The following is an 18,443-nucleotide window of genomic DNA, read 5'->3' as shown; positions in this document are numbered from 1 at the left end:
AGAACCTGAAAGTCGAAGATCAAACCTTATCTTTGTTATTTTTAGTTTTTTTTTGCGGTACGCGGGCCTCTCACTGTTGTGGCTTCTTCCGTTGCGGAGCACAGGCTCCGGACGCACAGGCTCAGCAGCCATGGCGCAAGGACCCAGCCACTCCGTGGCATGTGGAATCTTCCCGGACTGGGGCACGAACCCGTGTCCCCTGCATCGGCAGGCGGACTCTCAACCACTGCGCCACCAGGGAAGCCCCAAACCTTATCTTTTACAGTAAACAAAACACCATTAAAAGTTCCTCAGCACTGCTGAGATATAGTGAAAGTGGTGTTCTGAAAACTAGAAAATAATAGCCCAGCAGATTAGTGGAAACAGAAATTCTAGGTGGGAGGGGCAACAAGGAGGCTATTATGATCATTCTGTCAGGTAAAAGGTATAATGGAGACTCCAAAAGGAAGAAGTTTTAAAAACCATTAAATGCCCTAAATGGGTTCAACTTTACTTGGGCCTTAGAATTCCTTCTTTTGACCTACTTGAGCCTGATAGGTTCCTTGAAGGCTCGACTCCAACATCTTTTCTCGAAAACTGTCTTTAATCTCTCCAAGAAGAATACATTGTGTTTTCTTGCTTGTTTTAAACTGAAATAATTCCAACAGGGTTCTTATTTTTCAAGCTAATCTCAATTAACTGCACAGCTGCAAACTTTCACCACTAGTTTTCTCCCAGGCATTCTATTTAATGCAGGGACTGAGCACCAAGAAATTTTACTCAAATAGCTACATGAAAAACTATCTTTATATACATATCAAAATATTTAAGGATGAAATGATATGATGTATGGAATTTGCTTCAAAGTGATAGATAAGGGGGAAGTGATGAATGTTGAAGTTGACTGATGGGATCATGGGAATTACTTATACTATTTATTCTATTTTTGCATATGTTCAAAATTTTTCATTATAAAACTTATTTTAATACCTTTTATAATTTTTCATTGTAAACACTGAAATCAAGTCTCTCTTATTTTTGTTTTTCCCAAAATTTTTGTTATATATAAACTGAATGGAATAAGCCAACTGTTATGGAAAACAGCCATACCTGAAAAGTAGTTTTCAAATGTGAGTTATCAAGTCCAATCCCAGCAATTCCCAAGGCAGATAGAGAACTTGGTGAAAATGCTTGAATCTGATTTCCATACTGATCTGTAACTATTATAACTATAAAAGGGGGAGGAAGTTTAATTTTAAAGTATCAATAAAATACACAAATATCCATAAATACACTTATACACTTAATTAAAATTATACTTAGAAACTCATTCTAACTTTGTTCTTGTGTATTTTTTTGGTAAAAATTATAATCACTTCTTTTATAATCACTATACAAATAATAAGAATATACATAAGTACACATTTACATATTTAACATGATGCTGTTGTTAATCAAGTTTTTTACCATGAACACATGAAGGAAATAATTTAGTATTATATAATATTCTAGATATAAGAAAAATACAGGATACATATGAACCCACTAATATATTTACTTTTCACTCTTAATATTAACTATTATCATTTCTAACAAAAGTCAACATTCTTTTCAACAAACTATTTTGGACAAACTGATTTCACAGTTAGGTCAGCATAGGCAAAGACAGGGAAAATGCTTCAAACTTTCCAACAATGGAATTTAAACCATAAACCATATATAAATCCCAAGTTTTCCTTTCAGATTATATATGCCAAAACATGAACATTAAGGACATATTATAGAAAGAATAGGACATATTATAGAAATATAATAAAAGCAGGCCATACTAACCTATTTCTCCTTGAAGCTCTTGGCCCATCTGTACTGTTTTTCCTCCTTTTAATTCACATTTTAGATGTTTAGGTTCATCAGGAAGTGGTCTGCAATTGATTAACAAGTTAAAGGCCTTACTTGCACCATTAATTGTAGAAAAAAATTAGTTTAAATATGTTAAAGAGTAACAAATACAACACTCATTTTCTAAAACTTAAATAAAGCAACACCCCTCTAAATACCTCCATTTATATAACATAACTATTAACCCAAAAGGAAATAGAGAAGAGGTAGCTTGCAAAGAGAGTAGAGAATACTGACCAAAAAAAAAAAACAAAACACATGTGTTAGATCAGTTATCTATGCTGGATTAAAAGGAACTTATGCCATGAGAGCACTGAGAAAGAAGACAGATGGGTCTGTAAGAATGACTCATCAAGAGATCTGTCTCTGGCTGAAGAGCTGTACATCTTATAGTTTTATCTCAAACATGGAGCTATTCTAAGTGTTGGAATAGTATGGAAATGTGTAGAGGAATTAAAGTGAAAAAGGTTATTAAAAAAGAGGCACCTGAGGAACTGACAGGCCAGGGTGAAGGACAGGTTTTCAATATAGTTACTTAAATCTTCCCCTTTTCTATCAGGCGGACTCAGCTTTAAAAATCATCACTAACCAATGAATGCATTCTTCCTTCTGAACAACACACTGCTGATCACACTGTATCTTTTGGACTTTTCATGTCTGTCATTCTGCAGGAGTTTTCACTGTTGCTTGTCCTAGGAGGGCTTTCCTTTATCAAAAGTTCTAGTTCTGACAGATACTAGAGGGTCAATTAAGCAGAAGCTTGTAACAATATTAAGAACTAATCACTATCTTCAGTGAAGCTTTATTCCGAAGACAACCTATTACCAAAAAATTGCGAAAATTTCTATATTAAAAAACAACTTTGGCATGTGTGCTTTGGAGAAAAGCACTTTTGTCGCCATATGCTGAATTTTGAAATACCTCAAAATATAATATGCCCACAAACCTTACTGTAAATGCACTTTCCAAAGACACATGATCATCTTGGAATGAAACCTGGCAATAGCGCATATCTTTTACAGATGTTGGTACTTGTACATCAGGAAGCAGACCCTGTAGTAAGTGCTCTTTGTTAATTTCAGGAGTCCAATTAACCTAGAAGAAAAATTATATATTTAAGAATATAAAGCTTAATCTAATGCCTTCCAACTGCCACTTATCTTACCAAAGACTCTTAAAATTATAACCCATCCTCCCCACCTCTAAGGAAGAAGCCCCTTATGACCAGAAATGATGGTTGTTCATAATTACTATAAGATAAAAAGATTTTTTTAAAAAAGTAAAAGTAAAAGTATCTTCCTCACTGTCTTTCCTGATAATGTTGCCATATCTTTCAATGCAATAAAATAAATATTCCTAAGTCATTTCTTTAGCTTTTGCCACAAGATTATCATTGTGGTCATTATAGTTTTAAAAAAACCATGTCAATCAAATCATGTGATCAATTCTGAGAAGTTAACAATCTTTTTTTTTGAAAAGAATCTTATTAATACAGGCTTTAAATGAGATGTAAGTGGACCTGATTCAGCAAGGTGAGAAAACAAGTTAAATCCACTAATGTAATTACTATCTTGGCCACATCTTGATCTTAATCCACTCTGGAATGTTTTCAGCTCTAACTTTATATCTCTTAAATTCCATATTTTGTTACCTGATCCATTTTTTAAGTTGATTACCCTATGCTAACCTTTTAAACTTCCAATCCTTTCTATTTAGGCATTTTTACCTCAACTTTATGCTTTTAGCTTTCTATAGCTGTAATTCTTAAATCACTGATATTCTAATATTTTAATCCTAGTTTATGCTGTTCTTTCTTAGTTACCTTTTTTTTTAAAAAATAAATTTATTTATTTTTGGCTGCGTTGGGTCTTCACTGCTGCGTGCAGGCTTTCTCTAGTCGCGGCGGGCAGGGACTACTCTTCGTTGTGGTGCACAGGCTTCTTGTTGCAGTGGCTTCTCCTGTTGTGGAGCACGGGCACTAGGCGCATGGGCTTCAGTAGTTGTCACTCGCGGGCTCTAGCGTGCAGGCTCAGCAGTTGTGGCGCACAGGTTTAGCTGCTCCACGGCATGTGGGATCTTCCAGGACCAAGGCTCGAACCCATGTCCCCTGCATTGGCAGGCGGATTCTTAACCACTGCACCACCAGGGAAGTCCTCTTAGTTACCTTTTTATCTTTTTAAACCGTCTTTTTATTCTTTATCATACCTTTTTTTCCTTTTTTTAAAATAATGGAAGCAGCAAGCATGAGTTACACAAAAAGGCTTTCTTCTCTCACCCTAGTTGTGCTCTCTTCAGTGAATTCCTAGGTCAGTTTGGGTTGACTTTCCTCAATACTGGAGAATTCTCTGAAGACTACAAAACCACTTTAAGCATATACATTTAGTAAAAGTATTTAATATCCTTTATTATCAATAAAGGTGCATTTAAAATCTATAGAACCCAAGAAATATGTAACTACTAGAATTGAGGCAAAATGTGTCAAAAGCTGGCCATGAGCTTAGAGAATGGCAAAAAGAAGGTTATATACAGAAAAAGGCTCTATAGTCAATGTTTCTCCTTACCCTTAACATGAAAGTAAACTGTGGAAACATTATGAGAAAGCAAGGAAGCAGTTCAGAAGCTAGGTTGCTGGTACCACTTTTAAACTACTTGCCTTCAAATCTGCTGACAGAGATAAAAATGGCTTGCCTCCCTTCCAAGCAGGATAAGGATTATTTATCTCGAAATCCTCCCTTCTCTCATTATGGAGAGGAAAATAAACTGGCTGGAGCAAGGGTTATTCCAAATAAGATTTTAAAACTAATGTCAGCTGAATCCTGGTAAACAATTCTTTTAAAATATCAGATCCTATATTTGGAGACTCAGGATGGCTACAGAATACAGCAGTGCAAAAGAGCGGAATTCCCTGGTGGTCCAGTGGTTAGGACTCTACACTTTCACTGCCGAGGGCCTAGGTTCGATCCCTGGTCAAGGAACTAAGATCCCACGAGACACACGGCATGGCCAAAAATAAATAAATAAATAAAATAAATTAATTTTAAAAAAATCTAACTATTTTGATTTGGTTCTGTTAAGTGAGCTGTTAAAGTTTCAACATACAAATTTACCCTATCAAGATATAAATGATACATTTAGATGGCAGGTCTATGAGGACCATCTGAAGCTACTGAGAACTGACAAAAGCATTGTCTAAGGATCACACTTTTAGAGATTGGTACAACAATTTCAAATGGCCAAATCAGGACTCTGTAGTTAACAATAATACTGTTTTACCATTTTCCTTTAACAAACTTTTTATTTAGTGCCTTCAGAATAGCTACAAAAACACTGCTTTGGTTGGGGACTTCCCTGGTGGCACAGTAGTTAAGAATCTACCTGCCAATGCAGGGGACACAGGTTTGATCCCTGGTCCAGGAAGATCCCACATGACATAGAGCAACTAAGCCCGTGCACCACAACTACTGAGCCTGCGCTCTAGATCCTGCAAGCCACGACTACTGAAGCCCGTGCTCCGCAACGAAGACAAGCCACCACAATGAGAAGCCCGTGCACCGCAACAAAGAGTAGCCCCCGCTCACCGCAACCAGAGAAAGCCCGTGTGTAGCAGCGAAGACCCAACGCAGCCATAAATAAATAAAATTTTAAAAACAGACAAACACTGCTTTGGTCAAGTGGTGATCTTGATTGTGAGTATAGAAATACAGTTCATCAGGACTGGAATTTTGTTTAGGTGTCAAAATCATTTTTCTAAGCATGAATTTGTCACACATGACTCATTCAACATTTCAATCTAGCGCATGAAAAAATATCTTATTTAGCCCGGGATTTTATATAACAGTACTATTTTTCTGTGATAAGCTTCTTCTTAGAGGATAGCCTATAAAACTTGTGCAGAGTCTTCCAAGCAAAAAAATGAACAGAATTCTTGCAAATAAACAATCTGTTTGAGATACTTACTTTAATTTTCTCTGCTAAAGCTGATGTTATATGGATTTCTCTTTCTCCTTCATCATACATTTGAAAAATAAGGTTATGCATAATATCTCCTGCTATCCAATTAACCTCATCCTGATGTTTGATCTGGATTGCCTTTTGTCCTTCTACACTGAGTATCTGTAATCTTGCAACATGGCTACTGGGAAGCAACTTAATAGTCTTCTCCACAGGTGCCACATCTTTACAACTCTAGGAAGAGAGGAAAACACAAATATATACTGAATGACATCTGTACTGAAAACACAGTTTTTGGCTTTAATGGTGAATCTTCCATATTGAAGAATTTATTTCCAATGTTATGGGAGATCATCTTATATACTGTTAACATTCATAGATTTTCTCATTAAGAGGATACTATAGTATTAATAATTCCATATTTTATACCATCAAGTTATAAATAATGACAGTGGCCACATTCTTACAATCAAAAACTAGCATATTTGGACTTAAAAGAACTTCCTTCCCCTTTATTTGTAAATTTACTTAAAAGTGTTGCAAACTTGTGAAATTTTAATCATATGACACAGATTTGGTGACCAGCATTTATTAATAAAAATAAAGGTGTAATAAATTAAGAATTCTCCATAAATTAAAGATAAATATTGCCATAAAATACGTTATTTCATGAGCTTCTAGAGCTTTTTCGATTCATTTTACATTGGGGTGAGTGGACAGAGTTGTTTGTAGCTAGATGAGGACTCTAGATGCCCCTAAAGGTTGAGCTGGCATAGTTATAATTTGTTATGGGCACATCAGTGTTCCAAAGATCAGCAAAGATGAGCTGGTGTGCTACAAAAATTGATTTTAGGCACACAAAATTAAAACATTACATAATTATTTCAGAATCTAGGTATAGTGCATTCCACAGGATACAAAAAATTCATGTAAGTCTAAGCTTAAAATACCTCTATAATCCTACTTCACTCATGTCTCCTTCCTCATCCAGTTGCAGTCATTTTACTGAGGCCCATTCACATGAACAATGACATATTCAAAATTCCTACCTCACAGAGTTATCAGGCAAATAATCTATCCCCTATTATAAGCACATCTATTTGCCTGGCTCAAACTTAAGAGTCACTGCTTTTGGATAATATGCTCTAACTGCAGGTTACAAGATATACCTTGGTCTTTGTCTTAACTGACAAGGACTCTTGGTGTTCTGCCTGTTGCTGCTCTACAGTATTTACATAATTATATGTAAATGTTCTCTTGCTCTCAAGCCCAGATTTCTCCCTAACTCCAAGTCTTTTTCCTGAATCTTCTGATCTTTTGCAAGATGGTATGCTCAAAAATATGTTGCCCACATTATTGAAAAAAGGAAATGCATAACAAATATTTGAAGATTATTAAATATAACCAGCTTCAAAAGAGAAGAATTAGAATAAAGTCAAATCATTTCATTCTAATGTAAAAAAATAAAAGCTTCTACACTTTTGAGGCTCAAGATATGTTAGCTGATATGTACTTAGTAGGAAAAACACTGGTTAATCAACTGATCAGGTAATTTATCATCTACTAACCATATCAGTTATGAAGAAATCACATTTAGGTATTTTACTTATATAAGTATTTGCTATCCCATTTAGCAATCGTAGGAAACCAAATGCTTATATCAACTGCCTGCCCTTCTCTAGGCTGGTTTCACCTTCAGCCATGATGTATATCCAATAACCAGTATCCTACTGGCACATTAACACAGCAATCTCTTTATAGGAAAATACTAATGAAAAACTGTGTATTTATTTTGTTAATTATACACACATATTAAATGTTCATATATCCTTCAGTGGTGGTTCCATAGGGACATTTACCAAACTTTCTAACAAACAAGTATAAACTGTAAGAAACAAGAGAATAAAATAAAACTGATAACTGTCACATTTTAATATAGGAAAAAAATCAATTTTAGGAACATGTAATCAATAATAGCTATAGATATTAGAAAAGGTTTGATCAAGAAAATTACTAATATTTGATACAAAATGTTATTTACTATACCTTTTCATTTTTGCCTTTTCTTTCCTCTGGCTAAAAGAATCACAAATATCTCATTTTAAAAAGTCAAACAACTTTACATAAAATATTATAAAGCTGTTAAAGAATATTTGTATAGAGACAATATAATACCAATGAATAACAGTAACAACTTACAGGTATTTCAATTTTTGCTTTAAGCATCTGGTCTTTTTTGATATTCTGAACTTGAATTGCTGGTCCTGACAAAATACTGGTTCCAGAACTACTGCAATCCACAATGTAGAGTGGAAGGTTTGGAGCACCTGAAAACTATTGGAAGCATACAAAATAATTTAAGACCTCAATCAAATGTAACTTATTATTCAATAACTGTTATTTAAATTTTCAAACAATTTAGTACAGCTACTATTTCCAGCTATAAATTAGAAAACTATAAATATAATTCACTAATATTCTAGACAATTTCTGAATGAAAAGAGTAAGTTTCTACAATTCTAGGTAAAATTTGTTGATTTTGGAAGAAAAACCAACTTCCTCAACCATTATTCTTTCTTTTTCTAAGTCCACTTATTTGGGTTTTCCTTTCCTTTTTGTGCTCTTTTACTCACATTCATTTATCCATCCATCCCCAATTCTAAAGGATATTTCCAGCATCCTACTCATAAATTAAATACTTCATCTGAAATGAGGAGGATGGACTAAGGAAGGAGGGGGAGGAACCTGTAGTCCAATACTTGGCACAGCTGGCATAATTACGGGCTTAGAGATGCTGAAAACTATTGACAATGAGATAGCCCACAAATTTCTCCATGGAATAATCATTACACAATCTAGATACAATATAAGGCTTACTTTGAAGGAGCCAAAAGATACAATGATTTAGTGACTTCCATTTAGTACCATGGGACTCAAAATCTACATATTCTTATCTTATAACAGCTTACCTTACAATGAACAATCAATTTTGGTTGTGCTGTTATATTGTCTGATTCATCCAAAACTTCTACCTGAAATGGGAAAGCTGTTCCATTTTCTATAACTAAAATTTCAGAATCAGGTTTCACTTTCAATCGATGCGGGGGACCTACCAGAAAATTATATAATAAAATAGAGATTCAAGTTTCTAAGACTGAAATGTTAAAATAGCAAAAGAAACAGCTTTTAACATTTCAAGTTTTAATATCTTTAAATAACACCAAAAGAGAAAAAAAGAAATATCCATGTTTAATCATTTCTATCCCCCAAATGCATATATTCTATACATCACGAGAGTGTTCTCAATTATATTAAAATGTTTGATGTCTAGACTTAGTTTTATGTAATAAGCTAAGACATGGTGATAACTCATGTTAGAAATCACCCAGGGCTTCCCTGGTGGCGCAGTGGTTGAGAGTCCGCCTGCTGATGCAGGGGATGCAGGTTCATGCCCCGGTCCGGGAGGATCCCACATGCCGCGGAGCAGCTGGGCCCGCGAGCCATGGCCGCTGAGCCTGCGCGTCCGGAGGCTGTGCTCCGCAATGGGAGAGACCACAGCAGTGAGAGGCCCGCGTACCGCAGAAAAAAAAAAAAAAAAAAAAAAAAAAAAGAAAGAAAGAAAGAAATCACCCAAACAGGTGAAATACTAGATCCTGGAAAAAAGTATTCAAGAATAAAAGTAAAAGTTTATTAAACTACTTTTTAATTTACTACTTTTAACTTTACACAATGAGACTGATTTCTCAGCCACACTACATACCTGTCTCAGGTACTTTTGTTCAAAGGATCAGTTCATATAATGACATAACCAGATAGCTTACTTGTTAGACTGCCCACAACACTTTGATATCCTAAGCAAGCTGCACCACAAGTTTCCTCTAAACTAATAAAAGAGGGTTTATACTTTTGCAGCAAGATGACCTGATGTGCCCTATAAACACTGATATTTTAAAATACAATTTATGCTAAATACTGGGAATACAAGTTTACAAAGAACAGTAGTATCAGTTAATATTTGTGTTTTTACCATATGCCAACTCTGTTCTCAGAATCCTTACAATGGTTTTGATCAAGAAGGTAATATTATTATCCCCATTTTATGGATGAGGAAACCGGGACCCAGAGAGATTAAGTATTCTGTCCAGGTCACATGGCTACTAAATGGCAGACTCAAGCTAGATCCTAATTTTGTAATTTGAAACCTCTTGATCATTATCACTACACAGTCCCACTTCCTACTTTACCACCTTCACTCTCAAATTCTAAAAAAATACAGAACTATCTGGTTAACAAGAATTTCCTTTGAGTAGATTTGAGTAATCCATAAGTTTTAGCTAACCTCTTAAAATAAAAGCATTGTAAGTAAGTATTAACATGTAACAATTTTTTTCTTATACTTCTACCAATGGGCCAATCTTTACTTCTAAATCAATTCATGCCTCAGGGAAAGCTCAAACTACAGGAATTTGTGAAAGAAAATAACTATTTTGTTTCTTTTCATTAAAACCAGTACAAAAGATCATATATGGACAAAGATATGATCACAGGGGCTTCCCTGGTGGCGCAGTGGTTGAGAATCCGCCTGCCGATGCAGGGGACACGGGTTCGTGCCCCGGTCTGGGAAGATCCCACATGCCGCGGAGCGGCTGGGCCCGTGAGCCATGGCCGCTGAGCCTGCGCGTCCGGAGCCTGTGCTCCGCAATGGGAGAGGCCACAACAGTGAGGCCCGCATACCACCAAAAAAAAAAAAAAAAAAAAAGATATGATCACAGTATTGTTAATATCAGAGCTAAAACTTTCATAACAAGTCCTGTTCTAGATGTTGTACAGCATATGCACTTCTCACTCTGCACAGTACTGTGTTAATGAGAACTCATGCATATTGGAAGTGTATCCTCCACTCAGTTACCACCGAAACCATGCAAAGTAAGGGCTACCCATATTAACTCATTTAATCCTCACAAAAACCCTGTGAATTACATATTATCTCATTTTACACATCAGAAAACCGAGGCACAGAACAAGTGTACCTCACTGGTGAGTGTCAGAGCTTAGATTCAAATGCAGAAGGGCCGATGCCAGAACCTCCACAATAGACTGATTCTCAAATTAGCTGGCTTTTTCTACCCTAACTTTACTGCAACTTCATTTTCAAGTTGATAAATCATTATTCAAATTAACAACATAAAAGCATAAGAAACTTTTCTTCTTAAAATACTAAATATTTAGTTATATCAGAAAAAGTAAAGGACAGATCCAGTTCTAACCTAAGTCTAATTACTATATCCTTAAGAATAGTTCCCCAATATAGTTTCAATATTCACATTTTTTTCCCAAGATTATTTTTAGAACTTCACTCAAGTCTTTCTAAATGTTTTCTTGTCTTTTATTTTTAACTGGTCATTTCTGTTAGCACTATTGTCATTCAAATGTATTTTCAAGACTTGTACCATAACCAAACCAAAAAACACTTCACCTTTATAAGTGTCATTATATTTTATCATAAGAATATTATTTAAAAGGTAAATATTAGGAATATTTCTTAAAGTAATATTACCTGGCAGTAATCTAATTTTCAAAATCTGTGAGTCTTCTTTTAAACCCGGAAGAATAACCTTCAGATTAAAATTCTGTTGAAAAAATTATTTTAATTAAATTCAAGCCCTAAATAAATACTTAAGTAATTTACTACCTCAATTCTGATTTACTTTTTGCTTTTCATTTTCATACCATTATAGAAATCTACTCAGCAAATTTATATTGACTAAAATTATCATATATATGTATGAAAGAGATGCAGGTGAAAAAACTGATTTATATTGCTTCTTTATAGATAATACTCTTTGAATTCAAAAGGCATAACCTCTGAATAATTATCAGAATTAGGATGGGCACTATAAAAAATGTGGAAACTAGTGAAATGGAAAGAACCCAATATCTAGACATATCTACATACAACGTAGTGTTCTAGATTAGATCCTGGAATAGAAAAATAATAGTGGAAAAACTGGGGAAATGTTAAAACCCGGAGTTTTGTTAATAGTATTATATCAATGTTAACTTCTTAGTTTGGATAAATATATAATAGTTGTATAAGATGTTAGTAGAGGAAGCTGGGTGAAGAGTATATGTGAACTCTCTATACCATCTCTGAAACTCTTCTGTAAAACAATTATTTCAAAATAAGGTTTCTTTTTAGCAAGTTTATCTTACTAAAGTCAAATTTTCCATGCATTTCAAGTTCTTTTTTCCAGAAAAAGCTTAATTCAGAAAGATGTACAGAACTTGCTCTTTAATTTGATTTGGTTATACAATGCAGTATAGTATACAGTACTTAAACTCACATGCTCTATTTTAAAGATTATTTTGATAGGGAAAATTTTTTAAATATATATCGAAAGTAATGATACAATGGAAAAAAAGTAACATAATACTTAAGTTATTAGCCACAGTGTTCACATTAGTCATATTAATCTATTAGCTACTTTATATACTTAACTGAAAAATTACCTTATTAGTTTGTCTTTACTATCTCTAACCTTATTCCTCCCCAAACATTTCCATTATCCAAATACCAAACCCAATACTTTTAAAGAAGTGAGCTAAAGTTTCTCTTATTTTTGTTCCTATTCTAAGAAAAATATTGAAAAATGGAAAAACTTACAGAGAAAAAAGCAACATAGTAGTAGATAACTGTTGTAAATGGCTTTGAATGCAAAAAGACTGGAATGAAAATGAAGACAGGTGAAAATACTTAATTCATAAACATTTAACAAACAACAGCAGCAAATATGCTGGTCTTCTCAGAGATGTAAATGGTAATGGTATGTCGGGTGACATCCTGATTAATTCCTAAGAACCTGACATTACTGTCATCTTGTCACAAAAACAGGTTATTCAATTTTAAATTTCCAATTTCATTTTTACCATACAAGAAATAACATTCAATATAACATGTATGTACAATGCTTACCTTGCCTTGACAAGAGTTTACAGGGCCCTTAGCTGTAACACCTCGAATGACACAATTTGGTCCATTGGTTATTTCTTCATAATGTAAAGATAAACCACTGGAAAAAATAAATTATTTTTTAACTTTCCCTCCATTACCTACACATAAGCTGCAAATGTTCTTTTCTCTTTTCTTTCTTTTTTTTTTTCTAGCTGTGCCACATGGCTTGCAGGATCTTAGTTCCCTGACCAGGGATTGAACCCGGGCCCTCAGCAGTGAGAGCACAGAGTCCTAACCACTGGACCGCCAGGGAATTCCCGCTGCAAATGTGTTTGTCTTCTCATATGACATTCTCATTTTTAATTCATTTTTCTAATAAAATTGTATTTTTTTAAAAGAGAGAAATAAATGAACAGAAGCAAATTCCCATGAGATTTTTACAAAGAAAAATGATCCAACAAGTATTAATAAGTGATACCATTCGTGCAGTGAGTAAAGATACAAGGTAGGAAACAATCAAATGCTAAACCATATCTACAGGCCAAAGAAAATGAAACATCCAAATCGGTCAGGCTTAAGGATGTCTTCAGACTTTGCCCTGGATTCTTTCAAATCCTTCACCCACAGGGATTTTAGAAACTTTCTGGCACCTATTAAACTGAATGGCAATTTTAGATAAAGTCCAAATAATTAAGTACAGCCTTGTGCTAATGTAACCTTGCTAGAATGTATACTGAGACCCTCTAATCTACTATCATGAGCAACGTGATTCCTAAACCACCTCTGACAACCTGTAGATCCTTACAGTGTCAACATTTTACTCTGTAAGGGGTAAGGTGGTAAAAAAGGAGAAAAGATATACCATGATGGAGAAAAGATGTAATTTTTCTGAAGAATGAAATTAAATATTTAGATATTATCTGAGTAAGTTGTAAAAATTAAATAACATGGCTTGTTTGAAAAAAGCTATAAGGAGGCATGTAAGGTAAAATAAACTCCCTGAGAAAGATGGACATTAACCACAGACATCTACTTTCACTATCTCTTAAAGCCTCACTAATATAAGAATGAAGGAATTCCTTTTATTTACTTTTAAAGGCAAAGATATAAGGAGGTATGGAAGAAGAGACAAGGACAATAGAACTTATCTGCTAGAAAAAAGGATAGACAAGTGGCAAATGACCTAGTATAGTCCCAAGAAAACTGAACTGTGAAACAGCAATGGAAGAAGCTCAAAACCAATATATACTACAGAATTCCCAGGTACCATTAAGGAACTGGTATTACTAGGTACCCCTAGAAGCAGGGCCAAAAAAGAAAGGCCAAAAAAAAAGAGGGGGGGTGATTAAAATTTCGATCCCTAGACCTCCCCTCCCCACCTCTGGCAAATGACTGGAAAATTATTCTCTGAAAAGGTTTAAGCAGAGAATCTGTGAACCTGGGCACAAAAAGTAAGTTGCAGGAAATGGTAAAATACTAAAAAGATTACAAGGGTAATCCTGAATGGACTGCATATGGATACTGAGACCTTTTCATTCCCATTCCTACCCTAATCTTGCTCCTGGACTGGCTAGGAACTTGGACAGCCAAATTATTCCCCTCCAGGCAAGAGACTAAAGATTGTTCTTTGAGCAAACTACCCAGCCCAAGAAAAAGACCTCAAGATACAACAGGATTTCCCCCAACAAAATGTTACAGACAGATCATCCTGTAGTGGAGTTCACACTCAACAACCTCTCCCAAACTCTCAGGATCTCCTATGTGCATTTTAGTTCTCCATCAGATATAAAAGCAGATGACCAAAGATTAACCAGATATATGAAGAAAGAGATCAAAATCCAACAAACAAAAAGCAACTAACTTGGAGACAATAAAGATTATCAGTGTAGGTAACTTTTTAAAAAAACTACCATTTATTTATCAGCAAAAAAAAAAAAGTATTACATTCATAAAACAAGAACAGAATCTACAAAAGAACATTCGGAGAACCAGGAAGAACACTTGGAAATTAAAAATACAGCAAAAGGAAAAACTCAATGGAAAGAGATAAACATAAAATTGAGAAAGTCTGTCCAAAAGTAAAACAAAAACACAGAAACATTAAGAAAAATGGAAAAATTAGGAAAATCAGAGAACCAGTCCCAAAGGTACATCATCAAATAAATAAGGATTCCCCCCCCCCAAAAAAGAGAAAACCGTGATGATGGAAGGTAGAAAATGAAGTACTTCAAATAATGAAAAGACCTATACAAAGATGTACCATTATAAAATTTTGCCCTGTTGAGAATTAAAAGTGGGTCCTATAAGCTTCCAGACAGAATACGTAGGAAATGTAAAAAGGAAAATTAATCAGAACAAGTTTAAATTTATTAGCAACAGTAGAAGCTAAAAGGCAAAAGTGGAGCAATGTTTTTATAATTTTGATGGGAAGTACTGTCCAACTTTCAATTCAATCAATCAAGCAGAATAGAGACATTTTCAGAGCAATAATTTTATCTTACATGTAAATCCTTTCTTAGGAAACCAGTGAATAATGTGCTCCAGCAGAAGGTGAGGGACAAGGGATTCTTTCAAAATTGGAGACCCAGGGAAGGTTAACTGCTAAATAAGCTACTTAACAATCTCACAAATACAGGAATGTTTCCTCAAAGACCTGAGAAACAACTCTACTAAATGTAGTCATCAATAAAGGTAAACCCCTATCTCCCAGTTTCCTGGGTTTAACTTCTGATCAATAGACTCCAAATTGCAAACTCTACTCCCAGTCATAAAGATACTTAGCAATTTTTCTTGAAAACATTAATGTGATAGATTATATTCACTTACCCATGTAACAGAGTAAGATTTCCCTCCTTGCAATCTCTATCAGATTGTGGTAAGAATCACATTCTGGTTTACTGATTATTCAGTCATAAAATTGTTTTCTTTCTCTTCTACCTTTGTGAAGAAGTTTTCTAGCTTGACAGTAGGTTTTGTTTTTACGATATTTCCCCAACACAAAAGACAAAGGGAATTCCCAGGATGAAGGTAAAGGAAGCTCACAGAAGGACAAATGTAACAAGCATAAGAACAACTGATCCAGACCAGAGCACATGGCAAAGTTCCAAGAAAGATGTCTACAAGAATATGAAACTGAGGGACTTTGCTGGTGGTACAGTGGTTAATAATCTGCCTGCCAATGCAGGGGATGTGGGTTCAAGCTCTGGTCTGGGAAGATCCCACATGTCACAGAGAAACTAAGCCCGTGTGCTACAACTCTGAGCCTGCACTCTAGAGCCCGTGAGTCTCAACTACTGAGCCTGCGTACCACAACTACAGAAGCTCACGCGCCTACAGCCTATACTCCACAACAAGAGAAGCCACCACAATAAGAAGCCCACGCACAAAAACGAAGAGTAGCCCCCACTCGCCGCAACTAGAGAAAGCCCACGCATAGCAACGAAGACCCAATGCAGCCAAAAATAAATAAACAGAGAAAAAAATATGAAACTGATAGGTTATCTACCAAGCATCTTGAGAAGAGACCAGACAACTGGCAGAGAGTTACTTAGCAAAGAAAAAAAAGAACAGTTGTGCAATGAAGAAAGTAATTAACACTTACATAATTATAATAAAGCAAGCACTAAAGCCAGAATACAACTTTATTGAAGAATGGGGGAATAGGAAGATTTGTAATGTAAGTGGCAACAAGAGAGTGTGTCCTCATCTTCCATAAGTCAAGAGATAATGCTTAAAACTGAAGAATCAAGAAGTAACAATATAAAAGTTACTTAGATATGTGGCAATAGGTACCAAAACATTCAAGTAAGAAAGCTGAAAATGGTTCAGAGAAGTCGATTGTGGGTGGGGTGGAGAGGGCAGAGGAACTACTCTTTTTTTTATATAAGCCTCATCCAACTATTTGATTCTTTAGGCTATATGTGTGAATGACTTTTTGTTTAATTTAGTTAACACTGAGAAAAAAACAAACAAACCCACTCAGACAATGATCTTACTTTACTGAAGGTAAATTCACATAGCCAGGCCACCAAGATATATTTTTTAAGCCCCAAATCTTAATTACCAGTATGTATGTGTGATAGAGACTTTGTGTGTAAGAATGCCCTATCAAGGATAAGAAGGAAGTTATAATTGAAAACAGGGGTCAACTAACGCACAAGTATTTTCCATTTGTGACTAGACATTACTTTTAGTGTTTTCTATTGAGCACACAGATGCTTAAGTATTCAACTCTTCCATTATGGTTTAATATTCAAATGAATATAATATGTCAAAATCACTTTTTGCACAAGAACCACTTTTTGCAACTTAAGAGAACATTTAGAGAAACTCATTTTCAATATTTTTTGTAACTGTTTTGTTTTTCAGGAACTTAACCATGGTATAAATCTGGACACTAAACTAGTCTGTGAGCTTCTAGAAGGCAAATACTATGCTCTTATTCACTTCTATATCTCCAGCTGGCAAATGCCTGGAATACAGTACATAGTCAAATGATTAAAAGAGTAAACGATTATACCAACAGGGGAAAAAAGTACACAGCAATAGCAAAACAAAGCATACATTAAAACGTGGGCCCAGGGACTTCCCCAGCAGTCTAGTGGTTAAGACTGTGCTCCCGTTGCAGGGAGCACGGGGTTCAATCCCTGGTTAGGGTATGATCCTGCATGCCATGCGGCGCGGCCAAAAACAAAAAAGTGTCTCCAAAAAGACAAATTTGGCAGAAATTTGAAAAACAAGAATTTCTTCCTAGGCACCTCAAAAAAAGGTAATGAAAAACAATGAACATCCTCAATTATATAACTGGACACACTTTTTTCAGGGCTATTTTTTTACTATAAGCCAATCATATCACTCTATAGAGCTATTAAGTAAAGGCAAATTCTAAGGAAGGACCAAATTTCCATGGAAAGTGTAAACTTTATTTTTATGGTTTTAAAAGCAAACCAAAATAAAATTTATTAGTAGGTTAAAAACCTACCAGTAGGTAACCACTAAGTTTAAATGGCCATCATTTCTAAGCAAACAACGAAATAAACATGGTATGGTTTATAGAATTTCCAGAAGTCATATCATACTTGCAAAAAGAAATGGACTAAGACAGAACTATATCAGTCTCACCCAAACAATTGTAACAGTAAATTCAGTCAAAATAAACTTTATTGAGGTAATGTATGTATGACACTACAGCCACAGAGAACAGACTGGGACTAAACAAATTCCCCAGGTATCATAAAATATCCACTAAGCATTTTAAATAATAAATCTGAAGATAACCGAACATAAATAATTTCAGCTAAAAAAAGAAAAAAAGTGAATACTCAGCAAATATGAAAATTCAGATTACCTTGCTTCAAAAACTGGCTGAATATCAGTTGATAGTTGACTAGTATGACCAAATTCATCCTGAAACTCCAGAGGGATATTGAATGGGACTCCAACACGAAAAGGAGGATCCAAAAGACCAAATGAAAATTTCTCTGGTTTACCCTCTTAATAAAAAAAAATAAACACGAAAAGAAAATTCATCGGTCAGAAGATTCATTGTAGGTAGAAACATCCATTATACATATGGAAGATTAGACTACAATTAAGATGGCATTTTAAATCTGCAAAGTTTATATAAATTATATCTATAATCCACCTGTGAAAATAAAAGTTA

At 34.8% G+C, this 18,443-nt stretch overlaps 1 protein-coding gene across 2 annotated transcripts in view; it reads right to left on the bottom strand.

Moving 5' to 3' along the window:
- Window positions 1–18,443, bottom strand: part of SMCHD1 (structural maintenance of chromosomes flexible hinge domain containing 1) — a 126,610-nt gene that overhangs the window by 53,439 nt on the left and 54,728 nt on the right. For both annotated transcript variants that reach the window (XM_059039426.2, XM_067015874.1), the window contains exons 20-28: window positions 18,129–18,273; window positions 12,803–12,899; window positions 11,387–11,459; window positions 8,799–8,938; window positions 8,029–8,163; window positions 5,836–6,063; window positions 2,825–2,973; window positions 1,813–1,901; window positions 1,090–1,208 (exon numbers count right to left, since the gene is read on the bottom strand). In XM_059039426.2, coding sequence (XP_058895409.1) covers window positions 1,090–1,208; window positions 1,813–1,901; window positions 2,825–2,973; window positions 5,836–6,063; window positions 8,029–8,163; window positions 8,799–8,938; window positions 11,387–11,459; window positions 12,803–12,899; window positions 18,129–18,273 — 1,175 coding nt within the window. The remainder of the gene's footprint in view (window positions 1–1,089; window positions 1,209–1,812; window positions 1,902–2,824; window positions 2,974–5,835; window positions 6,064–8,028; window positions 8,164–8,798; window positions 8,939–11,386; window positions 11,460–12,802; window positions 12,900–18,128; window positions 18,274–18,443) is intronic.

Source organism: Kogia breviceps, chromosome 15 (genome assembly GCF_026419965.1).
Source record: "Kogia breviceps isolate mKogBre1 chromosome 15, mKogBre1 haplotype 1, whole genome shotgun sequence".
NCBI classification, from domain to species: Eukaryota; Metazoa; Chordata; class Mammalia; order Artiodactyla; family Physeteridae; genus Kogia; species Kogia breviceps.
This window is presented reverse-complemented; position numbering and strand designations above follow the sequence as displayed.